Here is a 15,534-nt window from a genome sequence, read left to right on the forward strand (position 1 = left end):
TCAATGATTCAGGAACAGCTTCCTTCTGCCGTTCGATTCCTAAATGGACATTGAACCCATGAAGACTACCTCACTTATTAAAAATATCTATGATTTCAGCATGAAGACTACCTCACTTATTAAAAATATCTATTATTTCAGTTTTACACTATTTTAATCTATTCAATATACGTATATATACTTACTGTAATTGATCTATTTATTTATTCTTTCTATATTATGTATTGCATTGAACTGTTGCTGCTTCAAGTTAACAAATTTGACAACACATGCCGATGATAATAAACCTGGTTCTGATTCTGATATTGTGAAGTTGTGAGATCAGCACCAACTCCTGTTGCACTCTGCTGACCACTGACTAGCATCCAGAGAAACACCCATTTATCCCAACTCTCTGTCTTCTATTGGTTAACCAATTCTCTATCCTTGCTGATACAGTACATCTAACTCCATGTATCCTTATCTAATGGGTAAGTTTTTTACGTGGCATCTTATCTAACGTCTCTTGAAAATTCTCGTTTACAACCTCCACCTGTTCCCCTCCATCCATTGCACTCATTATTTCCTTAAAGAACTCCAGTAAATCTGTCAAACAGAACCTGTTCTTCATGAATCCATGCTGTGCCTGCCTGACGGAACCACTTCTATCCAGGTGTCTCACTATTTCTTCCTTCATGACAGCTTCTCCCAACTACAGATGTTTAGGTAACTGGCCTATAGTTACCGCCCTTTTGCCTACATTTTTTTTAAGAACAGTGGTGTGACTTTTGCTGTCTTCTAATCTGATGGTATCTACCAGAGTTTGGAAAATTATCATAAATGCATCCACTATAATTTCTGCCATTTCTTTCAATCAAGACCCTGGGAGTAAACTGCCTTGCCATTGGACACATTAATGGACAGCCTTCTGTCTCAGCACTCTTTACCTGTACAATTCCAAATCCCTTGATTTCTCTAAAATTCGAAAATTTATTCGTCTCAGTTTTGAATGAAATCTGTGACCAAATCTCAGCAGCACTCTGGAATAGAGAACTCCAAAGATTCACAGCTCTTTAACCAAAGACATTTCTTGTTTTTCTTTTTCAAGATTTACCAGGATGCTGCCTGGATTAGAGAACATGCCTTATGAGGAAAGGTTGAGGGAGGCAGGGCTTTTTACTTTTAAGTTACAATGTTAGAAAAGGTGTAGACAGAGTGGGTGCTGGATGGCATAACTGTATATTTTTCACTTGCCACTCACTTGGCTTGTTCTTTGAGTCCTCTTTTCATCATCACCGCCACTTGCATTCCCACTTATTTTGAAGCTAAATCGTTGAGACATAATATTTGTTACAGTTTGCTACTGTTTTGAAAAAAATCTGATATACCCCTAATGAAAAATATGTGGATGTTGCTGTTTTTTGTTGTTGTGGAACTTCAGAGCTCTTGGGCTCGTCCTGAGTTATGGTCTCTATTGTTTAGGTGCCCTGTTAAAGATGACATTGAGTGCCTGAATGGAACTGATTGTCTAATCTTGCATGCCACCTCACAGTTGGAAAAATGTTTTTTTATATATGAAAATCGCATGGCAAATTATCTTTGGTTAGGGATAAACTTAATTAGAAGTATTCATCCTTATTTACGTTTCCTATGTAATGTACAATGCAATGCCTTTTACATTTGCCTTTCATGTGTTCTATCATACTAAGGCATGTAAAGCAGCTTGTGTTTTACATATGCTAAATGGTGAAACATTTTATACAAAATATTTTCTCTGTGAACAATATCCAGAGCTTTTGAAATTCAATTATTCCCTCTTCATGTATTCAACAATATCCAGAAGTCAAGGAAGTCCTCGGAAACAATGACAAACCCTTAGTTATTCATTTAAATATAACTAATTAAAAACATACTGCAAGCTGCAATGTATGATTACAATGACCTTTTCATTTTTAGGTAACAGTGACAACAATTGGATATGGCGACAAAGTTCCACAGACATGGATTGGAAAAACAATAGCTTCCTGTTTCTCCGTTTTTGCAATATCTTTCTTTGCACTTCCAGCAGTAAGTACATTATTTACCTCTTCCGGTTTAAAAGTTGCCTTTTGGCCTTTTATTGTCAGAGATCAGCCAGGTTATACATGAGGTGAATATGCTGAAAAGCCTTTGTTGCATGATCAAAACTGGTTTGCACTGATACTTGATAGGTGGTGTAAATATTATTTTGGAAGAGTAAGGTCTTTCAATGGACTTGAGGAGGTACCTAGTTGGAAATGTAAATAGTTGGAATAAGTCCAAACAATGAAGAAGCATTTTGAAATATCATTTTAGTATGGTTACTGCATAAACTTTAGTATATTTTTCAATTCATAAACTCTATTTATTCTAAGATACTAAGCTGAAAAAGTAATTTTTGTAAGGGAGATACTACCCTCAAAATGACTTTGCATTTATATGCTGCAAACTAACTTAAATTCTACTGGCCCATTTAAGGCATAAAAGAAATTCTTCTGGCCCGCTTAAAGCATTAAATATTAATCAAATTTAATTGATTAACATGACATCATATAATTACTTTTCCTGACCACTCATGAAATGAAACGATTAACCTCTATCTCCAGGTGTTAACAAATCTAATTTTATACCACAGATGGCCTTTGGCATAGTGTATAGGTGATGATATGAAAGGCCTTGAACGTAGTTTTCTAAAGGCAAGTCTACATTCCAATAACTTTGCAGTAATGCAGCTCATTCACTTCAATTCTATGACTCTATAACTAGTCAATAGCAGTGACCATTCTTCACATGAGATTCCTCCAGCTACCTAGCACATCAACAAAGAATATATTGGTTCTGGAGATAGTCCAAAGCGATTCAATGGGTTAATTCTTGGGAGGAGAGGCCTGTTCTATCATGAGTAGCTGAGTGTTGGGCATTTTTAAAGACAGCAAGCTAAACTTATCTGTTTCTTTTACTTTGTCACTTTTAATGGTTCAGACATTTTTATAAATAGAATTTCACTTTTTCTTATTGGGTTTTTTTTTACTTTATTGTATCATTTACAAGCCAAATAAAGAATATCTGTGAAAAATGCTTATGTTGTCATTAAGAACATTTTAAGGGGATTACTTTCTGTTAATTGTATATGTAAATAATTTTAATCTCTGTATTTACATAAAACAGCCATTCATTTGTTTCCCTTGAAGCCCAGAAATTTGGCCTTGTTGATGAGAATTCTTTTCTTGTAAGATTTATAATGGAGCAGAAGAAAATATTGTAAGATTTTTTCCCAAAAGTCTTCATTACTTATCCATTCTCAGAATGATGTTTTGCCATTTTTCAGTGTCATGCTTTATACAGTGTAATAAGGTAAATTTGTGTAAAGAGTTTTAATTAAACATTCCATTTTAAGGGTATACTGGGATCTGGATTTGCTCTTAAAGTTCAGCAGAAACAACGTCAAAAACATTTCAGTCGGCAGATACCTGCTGCAGCCTCTCTCATTCAGGTATGATTCGTTAAGTATAATCAGAGAAATTAATTATCACAAGGATATTCAAATTATGCATTGTTCAAAATAGTTCAGTTTGGAATTTTATTTTTACTCGTAAGAGTGTCTTGAAACCCCATTGTCACCATTATCAAACAGCTGCCATGGTAATATTATTTGATATGGGATTTGAATTGTGTGTATTTGCATTATTTGATTGGGTTCTTGTCTCTTGGGGGCAGCTGAGATTAAACCTCTGGCTAAACTTCTGCAATTCTTATCTGTAGTAATTTTAGCGATGGAGAACTAATTTACATAGTGGATGTCCTGGGTTTCTGTGGCTTTGAGTTATGACAGATGAGTGGAACAATGTACAGTGGACAGACAAGAGAAAATCTGTAGATGCTGGAAATCTGAGCAACACACTTAAAATGCTCAAGGAACTCAACAGGCCAGGCAGCATCTATGGTAAAAAAGTGCAGTCAACGTTTCGGGCCGAAACCCTTTGGCAGGACTGGAGAAAAAATGCTGAGGACTAGATTTAAAAAGTAGGGTGAGGTGAAAGAGAAACACAAGGTGATAGGTGAAACGTGAAGGGGGAGGGATGAAGTAAAGAGCTGGGAAGTAAATTGGTGAAAGAGACAGGAAGCCATGGAGGAAAGAAAAGGGGGGAGGAGCACCAGAGGGAGCTGATGGGCAGGTAGGGAGATAAGGTGAGAGAAGGAAAAGGGGATGGGAAATGGTGAAGGACGGGGGCTGCGGAGGAGAGGGGCATTACCGGAAGTTTGAAAAATGGATGTTCATGCCATCAGATTGGAGGCTACCCAAATGGAATACAAGGTGTTGTTCCTCCAACCTGAGTGTGGCCTCATCGCAACAGTAGAGGTCTCCTCAAACAGGACACCTCCTCTTACTTACCCCGCGAAAAGGATCTGCACCAATCCTAACCTCACCATCAAACCCTCAGATAAGGAATGTGCTGTAGTAGTTTGGCGTTCTGACCTCCACCCTGCTGAGGCCCAGCGACAACTCTGACACCTCCTCTTACTTACCCCTCAAACAGGACCCCACTTAGGAACACAAGAACATTGGCTCCCTCACCATCACCAATCTTATCGACTCTGGGGATCTCCCATCCACCACCACAACCCTCACACCCCACACCTCCAGTTTCTACCTCCTACCCAAGATCCACAAACCCGCTTGTCCAGGAAGACCCATTGTTTCTGCTTGTTCTTGCCCCACTGCACACATATCGGCTTACCTTGACTCCGTTTACCCCCTGATTCAGTCACTTCCTACCTACATTCGTGCCACCTCACACGCTCTTGATCTTTTCAAGGATTTCAGGTTCCCTGGTCCCACCATCTTATTTTTACTATGGATGTCCAGTCCTTATACACCTCCATCCCCCACCAGGAATTCCTCAAAGCTCTCCATTTCTTTTCTGGACACCAGACCTAACCACTTCCCTCCACCACCACCTTTCTCCACCTAGCGGAACATGTCCTCGCTCTCTGTAATTTCTTCTTCCACTTCCTTCAAACAAAAGGGGTAGCCATGGGCACTTGCGTGGGTCCTTGTTTGTCGGCTATGTGGAACAGTCTATGTTCCAAGCCTACACTGGTGAACATCCCGCACTTTTCCTTTGCCACATTCACGACTGCATTGGTGCTGCTTCCTGCACCCATGCTGAACTTGTCGACTTTATCCACTTTGGCTTCAACTTCCACCCTGTCCTCAAATTTACCTGGTCCATTTATAACACTTCACATTCCTTTCTTGATCTCACTGTCTCTATCTCTGGAAACAGCTTATCCACTGATGTCTATTATAAACTCACGGACTCTCACAGCTACCTGGACTATACCTATTCGCACCCTGTTACTTGTAAAAATGCCATCCCTTTCTTTCAATTCCTCCGTCTCTGCCACATCTGCTCTCAGTGTGAAGCTTTTCATTCTAGAATGAAGGAGATGTCCTTCTTTTTCAAAGAAAGGAGCTTCGCTTTGTCCACTATCAACGCTGCCCTCAACTGCATCTCTTCCATTTTATTTATGTCTGCTCTCATCCCATCCTCCTACCACCCTACCAGGGATAGGGTTCCTTTTGTCCTCACCTACCACCCCACCAGCTTCCGCGTCCAGCACATAATTCTCTGAAACTTCCGCCATCTACAACAGGATCCCACCACCAAGCACATCTTTCCCTCCCACATTTGATTCAGGAAATGCAGGGATTTGCCTGTGGGACGAGACTTAGTCATTAAGAGACTGATTGAACCACAGGTAGCCATTGGCATAGTGTATAGGTGATGATATGAAAGGCCTTGAGCTTGTTGTAGTTTTCTAAAGGCAAATCTACATTCCAATAAATTTGCAGTAATGCAGCTCATTCACTTCAATTCTATGACTCTATAACTAGTCAATAGCAGTGACCATTCTTCACATGAGGCTCCTCCAGCAGTATTTACTATGTTTCACCTATCTAGCACATGTAAAAAAAAGAATATACCTGTATTGGTTTTGGAGAAGGCTGGTTGTCCAAATGTTTTCTTCAACATGTTGATCCAGTGAACTGTCTTTCAGAAGAATGGGAATTCTTCTAAAATTCACTGGAATTCAGAAGAATGAGAAATTATGTTATGGAAAGATATAAAATCATGGAAGGGATAGATAAGATAGAAGCAGGAAAGCTGTTTCCATTGGTGGGTGGGACTAGAACTAGGTTGACGTATCCTCAAGATATGGTGATTAGATTTAGGATGGAGGTGAGGAGGAATAGCTTTTTCCAGAGAGCATTGGAGTTGTGGAATTTTCTACCCAGAGAAGCCGTAGAGGCTACCTCATTAAATATATGTGAGTCAAAGTTAGATAGATTTTTTTCATCACAAAAGGAGTTCAAGGTTATGGGCAAAGGCGGGTAAGTGGAGCTGAGTCCATGGCCGGATCAGCCATGATTTCACTGAACGGGGGAGCAGGCTCGATGGGCCAAATGGCCCACTCTTGCTCCTATTTCTTATCTTCTTATGTTGTTATGTATAAGTTACAAATAGCAAGCTCTAATCAATGCTTAGGTACAGAAAATACAATGAAGATATCATTCTGCTGCAGACTTCAGTGCTGTCTTTCTTACATTGACAATACTAGGCTGTTGATATGATGCTGTTTCAAGATGCATCGGGCAGTTCTATACTAACGCATTTTATAGCAACTTGTTCTTGAGATGCTTGCACTTGTTGATACAGCCTGATAGAGTGTTTAATGCTAAAGTTATGGCTATAATGCTAGAGCAGCATTCTACTTTGTAAAACCTTATTTCAAAATTTAATGTCAATATCAGAAAATAACATACATTCTTTGGTGCCAATGTTGTATTAACTTGTTATGCTTAATTCAATATTGAACCTTAATGGTTGTTGCCACAATGTAACTGCATCATTAATTTTTGCAAGTGGCAGTATGTGTTGACATCCCATTGAAAAACACTGAATGATATGAAATTTCTGGATATGCACACTGCCACAACAAGCCATGTAATTGTTGTTCTAAATATCCTTCTTGCAGATTGGTAAGAACCAATTACTGCTAGTCAGTCTCTCTGGCACTTAAAATGAAGTATTGCAATTTTCAGAGTTCTTTCCTTCAGGTTTTTCTTAAAGGGAAACAGGAAGATAGAAAGAAACCAATTCTTTGAACGTATCTTTTAATCAGAATCAGAATCCAGAATGAGACTTAATGTCACTGACATATGTCTTGAAACTTATTTCGTGGTAGCAGTACAGTGCACTACATAAAAATGCTATAAATTACAATAAGAAATATAGAGAACAAAAACTAGTGAGGTAGTATCCATGGTGTTAGTTCATTGTCCTTTTCAGAAATCTGATGGCAGAGGGTAGAGGTTGTCCTGAAATGCTGAGTGGGTGTATTCCTTTCTTAAATCCGATTTTTCTCATTCTATTTCCATTTCTCTATCTGACTTAACACAGGTTCATAATTATAAGTAATACTTACATTCTTGCATGTTGGTGAACTCATAACAATTTTTCCTTGTTCACTCAAAATCCAAACTCCATGAACAGGGATCTGAAATAATTTCACAATTGTTGTTTTCAGTGCCATGTGAGCAGGGAGGTGTTAGTTATGTCTGTAATCTGTTCATAGACTCTTCTCATTACCAGGCTTTTGGATTATGTCTGCAATTTCAAATAAAACTACTGGAAAAGGCTCATTGTTTGTATTTACTATGAAGATCCCACTTTCACTTACAACACAGAAGTTCCTGTTCAATAATGCTCCACCTGGAAATTGTCAATCAATCTTATCATTATACTTAGAAGGATTGCCTGTCCTCATAGCTTTACTGCCATTTCAAGTATCATATCTGGGATCTAGCATCACTAGTATTATTGTGAATATATGGTGAATTGTGAGCAGTTTTGGGCCCCTTATCTAAGAAAGAATGTGTTGGCATTGGAGAGGGTCCAAAGGAGGTTTACAAGAATGATCCTGGGAGTGAAAGGATTAACATATGAGAAGCGTTTGTTGGTTCTGGACCTGTACTTGCTGAAGTTTAGAAGAATCGGGGTATTTCAGTGAAACCTATTGAATATTGGAAGGTCTAGATAGAGTGGAAGTAGAGAGGATGTTTCCTATAGTGGGGGAGTTTAGGATCAGGGGCACAGCCTTGGAATAGAAGGAAGTCTCTTTAGAATAGAAATGATGAGGAATTTCTTTAGCTGAAGGGTGGTTAATCTCAGAATTCATTGACACAGATGGCAGTGGAGGCCATGTCATTGGGTATATTTAAAGCAGAGGTTGATAGGTTCTTGATTAATAAGGGCATCAAAGGTTATGGGGAGAGAGCATGAAAATGGGGTTGAGAAGGACAATATTTCAGCCGCGATGGAATGGCAGACAAGACTGAATGGGCTGAATGATCTAATTTTGCTCCTAGGTCTTATGGTCCTATTATGATATATTATTAGAATAAATAATCTGCCAAGCAAAACTTGCTTCTAAGTACATCTCCAGGAGAAAACCTTATGATTTGTACATAATTGTGCTTGTTCTTTGTGAAAGTATAAAGATATTCTGCTTCTTTTGCCAATCATCCGTATTGTAACTTATTACTAACCTTAAGTCCTAGGTCACACAGTGTGGGTTGACCATGCAGTATTGTACTTAGGGGGAGCGAGGGAAGGCTGTGGAGTCAATTGAAGGCAAATTAGGGATCAGATCATACTAATGGGTCATGCACTAATCCGAGTGACAGTGGTCAGGATGGAGATTGGTGGGAGTGTCCAGTCGGGGGCAATAGGAAAGCTGGGTGGATTGGGAAAAAATTTGGCTGGATGTGGAATGGAAGACTGATGAAGGAAGGGTGAGGCAGAAGGAATTTGATAAGGGGAGATCAAGAGGTAGATTGATGGGACTGGTTGGTGGAGATAAATTGATATGAGTAATAGACAAGAATCCAGCTACCTTTCTTACTGAATGCACTGGGTATCTGAATTAGCTAGGCATGAGTGTTGTGATAGTTCAGCCTTAGTGAGAATAACCTCTTCTGAGGAACTATCCTGTTAAAATCCTGGTATAATATCTCAGGAGCCACCTTTCAGTGAAGGCAAACTTCAATAATTAAATTTATCACTGCCTTCAGTGTATAACCAAAACCTTTGACCACATCAGAAAAGAAGTAATTGAAGATCATCTATAGTTTTCCAGGCAGCAATGATTGTTACCCTATTTACTTCTAAGGAATGGACTATCTACTAGAGAAATATTACAAACACTATTTGCACAAGTCTTAACAGTGGGGCCCAAATTGCATTAGGTGTGCTGTAATGGGCAAGCACAATGTTTCAGAGTCAGACTCAAGTTTAATATCAATGCATAGGTCATGAAATATGTTGTTTTGTGGCAGCAGTACATTGTAATACATAATAAATAGCTATACATTACCATAAAACCATATAAAATAAATTAAGTTGGTAATGCAAAAGAGCAAAAAAATAAAAAGAAAATAGTGAGTACTGTACATGAGTTCATTGTCCATTCAGAAATCTGATGGTGGTGGGGAAGAAGCAGTTGCTAAAACATAGAGTCTATGTCTTCAGACTTCCACCCTACTTCGTTTGATGGTAGTAATGAGAAGAGGGCATGTCTTGGGTGATGAGGTACTTAATGATGGATACTACCTATTTGAGATAGCGCCTTTTGAAGATGTCCTTGATGCTGCAGAAGCTAGTAACCATGATGGAGCTGTCTGAGTATGAAACTTTCTGCAGCTTCCTCTGATCCTGAGAAGTGGCTCCTCCATACTTGATTAGTGGCTTCTGCATACTCCATACCCCAACCAGTTGGCATGCTGTCCATGTTACATCTGTAGAAATTTAGAATAGTCTTTGGTGACATACCAAGTCTCCTCAAACTCCTCATGAAATGTAGTCGCCTTCGTGCCTTCTTTGTAATTGCATTTTTATGTTGGGCTCACGGTAGATCTTCAGAGATGTTGACACCCAGGAACATGAAACTGCTCATCCTTTCTACCGCCGATTTCTCAATAAGGACTGGCGGGTGTTCCTTTGACTTCCCCTTCCTGAAGTTCACAATCAATTTCTTGGTCTTACTGATGTTGTGTGTAAGGTTGTTCCAACAGGACTGAACCAGCTGATCTATCTCGCCAACAATAGATGTGCTTTTGGCAAATGTATTGACAAACTTAAATTTGAGCTGTGTGTAGCTACTCAGTTGTGGATGTAGAGAGAGTAGAGCCGAGGGCTGAGCACACTTCCTTGAGGTGTGCTAGTGTTGATTAGTTATTTCCAATCTTCACAAACTGTGGCCTTCTGATGGGGAAGTCAAGAACTCAGTTGCAGTGGGTAGTTGTGTAGATTGTTGATTAGTACTGAGGATCGGATGGTGTTGAACAGTGAGTCATAATCAATAAACAGAAAAAGTTCTCTCTATCCCTGAGTAAGTGTAACATCTCCATCGAGTCATCAGAATTCCTGGTTTTTGTCACATAGATTGAATAGTAGATCTTTCTAGGAAAGCTAGACCCAATTTCTTTTCTTCCACCAGTTGCACAGTGACAAAGCAAACAGCAGAAAGGATTTTGGTGTGTGTGCTTGCCTATGCACTCATAAGGCATTTTTGTACATCACAAAACCTTGGGTCTTGTGTGCTACAACATTTTGCTCCATGGGGAAGTTTCCCAAACACACAAACTGTACAAATGTTCGCACAAAACTGGCCTAATAGAGTTTTTGAGCACAGAAGAATTTCTCAGCTAACATTATTGGCGGTGCATTACATGAAATGTAATGATTGCTTAAGTGCCAAAGAATTCAATTTGGTTCGGATCCTGCAACCCTTTTTATGGGTTATAGGGGTGCTTTTGCATTTCTTGGGCTAGTGAAGCCTAATAGTGACCATCCTTCTCCAGTTCAGACCACATCTGATGCCCCCACCCCCCCCCCCAACTTGGTGGCTCACCCTGGTCTCGAATATGTGACCGTTGTAGTTCTTTGGGAAACTCATGCACCCTGGCAGGTGATTTTGTCGATGAGGTCATTCGCCCAGGGGTGCCATGTTAACACCACCCTTTTACATCGTTTAGCCTGCCAGCTGAAGAAGCGTACCAGGGTGTGCCACTTGGAGGCAGGTGTGGGAGATTTAGCAGATGGATGAGGACCAGTGATGCCTGTCCACCCAACAAGGCAGGGTGCAGCTGCCAGACATCAAAGGTACTACCGCTATCCAGAGCCCCTATGCTTATGGTTGCATGGGCCAAAGAAAAGATATATAAAAAACATACAGAGTACATGAAGTACTTTAAGTTGCTTCTATTACTGGAGGAAAATAATCTCACAAGTGACTTGTGTTCATTTGTATTACAGTTTGCTGTCACAACTTATCCATCTGGTTTCACATAAATATTGCAGTCAATGGTCATTATGTGAGTCAGCTTGATAAAATTGTTAAAGAGAGCTTCTTTCGTCTGTACTACTAAACTAGATAATAAATGATTTATACAGTACCTCAGCTGCATTTATTTGGATTTTGGCCATTAATCCTTGATGCCCTTGTGTAACAATGATCTATGCATTTAATCCAATAGCCGTGTCCTTTTACGGAAGGAAGATGGACATTTCTGTTGCTATTTTTCTATCAAGTTGCTTCCTGATTTTTACTCCTAAATGGCTGAACTATGATTTTTAGATTACGACCTTTAAAAGAATGCATCAGAATTCAGAATAATCAGATAAACCATCTCATTCTGATCACCTCCTCAATCTTTTATTCCAGCTAAATCGGTGTTAACTTGTGCTTAAAGTAGCAGTCCCCAAATATGTCCCCGTTATTTATTAAGGGACTGCTTTTCTGTCATGTTTGTTTTGAGACAGCTTTGCAATATTTATTGGTTACCACTTCACAACTATTTCATCACACAGTTATAATTTACAAACTAATATCTTCCCCTTTGTAGACCTTATGGAGATGTTATGCTGCAGAGAAGACCCACAACTCTACTGCTACATGGAATATATATCTAATGCCTGCCGATCATAGTTCCAAAATATCAGCAGCAGCAGCCAGTCCACAAATGAGAAAACAGGTAAAATTTGATACGTTTGAGGATTCATTGAGCAGTAAAAACCACATTACCTTTGAGCTAAAGTATAAATCTGTTGGTATTTTTAGAAAATAGATAATACTGGTCGTAATTTCTTACAGCAGTTAATTAAATTCTCATGGAGATAGAATAATCCATGAGGTAAGGTTGAAGGTCCATAAAACTCTGGTTAGACCACACTTTACTCCTGTATACCCATGACTGTGTTGCCACCCACAGCTCTAATCTGCTAATTAAATTTGCCAACAACACTACATTGATTGGCCTAATGTCAAACAATAACGAGGTGGCCTGCAGGGGAGAAGTCATCTCTCTGACACAGTGGTGTCAAGAAAACAACCTCTCCCTCAATGTCGCAAAAACAAAGGAGCTGGTTGTGGATTGCAGGAGGAATGGAGACAGGCTAACCACTATTGACAGGGTTGAGAGGGTAAACAGCTTTAAATTCCTTGGCATCCACATCACCGAGGACCTCACGTGGTCTGTGTACACTAGCTGTGTGGTGAAAAAGGCACAACAGCACCTCTTTCACCTCAGATGGTTGAAGAAGTTTGGTATGAGCCCCCAATCCTAAGAACTTTCTACAAGGGCACAATTGAAAGCATCCTGACTGGCTGCATCACTGCCTGGTATGGGAACTGTACCTCCCTTAATCGCAGGATTCTGCAGAGAGTGGTGCGGATGGCCCAGCGCATCTGTAGTTGTGAACTTCCCATGATTCAGGACGTTTACAAAGACAGGTGTGTAAAAAGGGCCTGTTGGATCATTGGGGACCCGAGTCACCCCAACCACAATCTATTTTAGCTGCTACCATCTGAGAAGCAGTACTGCAGCATAAAAGCCAGGACCAACAGGCTCTGGGACAGCTTCTTCCACCAGGCTATCAGACTGATTAACTCATGCTGATTGGAGTGCACTCTATATTACATTGACTGTTCTATTTATTATAAATTACTGTGATTATACAAACGTTTGTACGTTGCACATTTAGACGGAGATGTAACGTAAAGATTTTTACTTCTCATGTATGTGAAGGGTATAAGATATAAAGTCAATTCAATTTGAAGAGTTGTGCCCTGTTCTGGTTGACTGATTGTAAGAGGGACGTGGAAGTTTTGGAGACGGTGCAAAGGAGGTTTACCAAGATGCTGCCTGGATTAGAGAACATGTCTAATGAGGAAAGGTTGAGCAAGCTAGGGCTTTTCTCTTTGGGATGAAGGATGATGAGAGGCGACTTGATAGTGGTGTATATGATTATAAGCGGCATATAACAAAGGTGGACAGCTACCACCTTTTCAGTAACTAATACTGGAGGACATGCTTTTAAGGTGAGCAGAAGGAAGTTTCAGGGAGATGTCAGAGATAGTTTTTGTACACAGAGAGTGGTGAGTGCCAGGAATGCACTGCCAGGGCTGGGGGTAGAGCTTGATATATTATGGACATGTAAAAGACTCTTGGATAGGGACATGGATGAAAATTAAAATGGAGGGTTATGAGGTATGTAGGTTAGATTGATTATGGAATAGATTAAAAGGTCGGCATAATACATGGGATGAAGGACCCATACTGTGCTGTACCATTCCATGTTCTGTGTCCACATCGGAATAGTTCAGGCTTCATGGTTTGATTTCATCCAGATTCAGTAGCTAATTGTATTCCATTGCGATGGAATGAGAGAGGAAAGTGTGGTCATAATGTTAGGCTAACCAGCTTCAACTTTCCATTTGGTTTGCTACAGAGAGAAACTGCCTTTCAGGTTATCTGTCTTTGAAAATGGTAAACTTTGTAGAGGAAAATAATCTGTTAAACAGTGTGAATTTACTGTTCCGTTAAATACACTTATGCATGCCAGGCATGCCAATTATTAGATCAACAGAAGGTCAATTTATGCTTAGTAGATTACAACAGCCATTGAAGTTTTGAATCCTTTTTCCAAAGTACTGGTATTACTATTTCAAATTCCACTGTTATAAAAAAAATGCTCATACATTTTAACACTATGATAAAATAGCCTGAAAAATAATCTGATTGGCAAAAGTGAATCAATTTAGTAGCATCCAAGTGTTTATCAATTTGTGTGTGATTAATCTTTTAAAATGCAATTACAATTGTTTAGCTTTTCTATTGCAATGTCTAATTTACCAGAGTTAAAAGCATATAAAAGCAAAATTATTTTCTTGATGTTGAAATTTAATTAAATGTATGCACTATATAATAGAAGTATGACCTGGTTGTAAACTCTTATCAATTACATTAATGTAAACATTTTTAATTTCATTTTAATCTTATTGACATACAGCACAGAGTAGTCCTTTCTGGACCTTAAAGCCATGCCACCCAGCTATCACCTATTCAATCCTAGCCTAATAACAGGACAATTTACAATGACCAATTAACCTACCAACTGGTAAATCTTTGGGATGTAGGAGGAAACCAGAGCACCTGGAGGAAACTCATGCGGTCACGGGGAAAATATACAAACTCCTTACAGGCAGGGGTACGAATTGAACCTGGGTCACTGGTACCTTAAAGTGTTGTGCTAACCATTACGCTACTGTACCAATCCAAGTTATTTAATTACCTAACATTTAGTCTGGTAAGTATACTAAAAATGTGGTTCTGTTGTTTCTTGGTAATCGTACCTTAAATCCGGGCTTTAACTCATGAGAAAATAAATTTTGAAAAGAATTTTCATGCCAATTTAGCAGTCTTAATTTTCTGCATTTATGTCTTAATACAAAATATTCAGTGATAGCTTTGTACCTTGGCCTTTACTACCTAGTTTTGATAAGTTTCTTTGGTCATTCATTTTTCCCATTAATTAAATTCCTATTCTCCGCCACCGCTCCATTTTTAATGCTGCCACTAAATTATAATCCTGACTCTGACATTAAGGAGCTGGAATTGCTCCCAGAAAAAAATCTCTCACCTGTATTTAAATATTGGCATTGAGGAGGACTCTTTCCTCATTTCCTTGTGTCTTTTTGGCTGTCATTCTTTCCCCTCCTATCTGCATGGACAATCTCCTGGATGCCACCTTCAGTGCCTCCTGGCCTTGGGGTTGCATCACAAAGTAGAGAAATTTCAGAAGGGAGAGGTTGAGTTTCTCCAGATGAAATCTCAACCTATGCAGAATGTGAGCAATGTCCTGCTGTTCCCACAGACAATGGATTTACAATTCATGGCACAAACCTGCCTTTCTGTGCCAAGACTATAAGTTAAATTGTGATATAACCCTAGTAACTTCCTGTAATGATGTACTGGGGCTGAGATGATTGCATTCCATCATTCATGGGGAGCTAACTTTGTATAAAATATGATCCTAACCAGCAGAGGCATTTCCCCTTAATTCCATTGACCATATTTACTAAGCTTCTTAATGCCACACTCAGTCAAATGCTGCCATTATAGCAAGTATA

At 39.3% G+C, this 15,534-nt stretch overlaps 1 protein-coding gene across 1 annotated transcript in view; it reads left to right on the forward strand.

Annotated features, from left to right (window-relative positions):
• The window catches only part of kcnq1.2 (potassium voltage-gated channel, KQT-like subfamily, member 1.2), a 379,236-nt gene that overhangs the window by 86,888 nt on the left and 276,814 nt on the right, over positions 1-15,534 (forward strand). Inside the window, 4 exon segments of the mRNA XM_072269294.1 lie at positions 1,936-2,046; positions 3,395-3,490; positions 11,969-12,097; positions 15,356-15,364. Of these exon segments, the coding sequence (XP_072125395.1) occupies positions 1,936-2,046; positions 3,395-3,490; positions 11,969-12,097; positions 15,356-15,364 (345 nt within the window).

This window comes from Mobula birostris, chromosome 9 (genome assembly GCF_030028105.1).
Source record: "Mobula birostris isolate sMobBir1 chromosome 9, sMobBir1.hap1, whole genome shotgun sequence".
Classification (NCBI taxonomy): Eukaryota; Metazoa; Chordata; class Chondrichthyes; order Myliobatiformes; family Myliobatidae; genus Mobula; species Mobula birostris.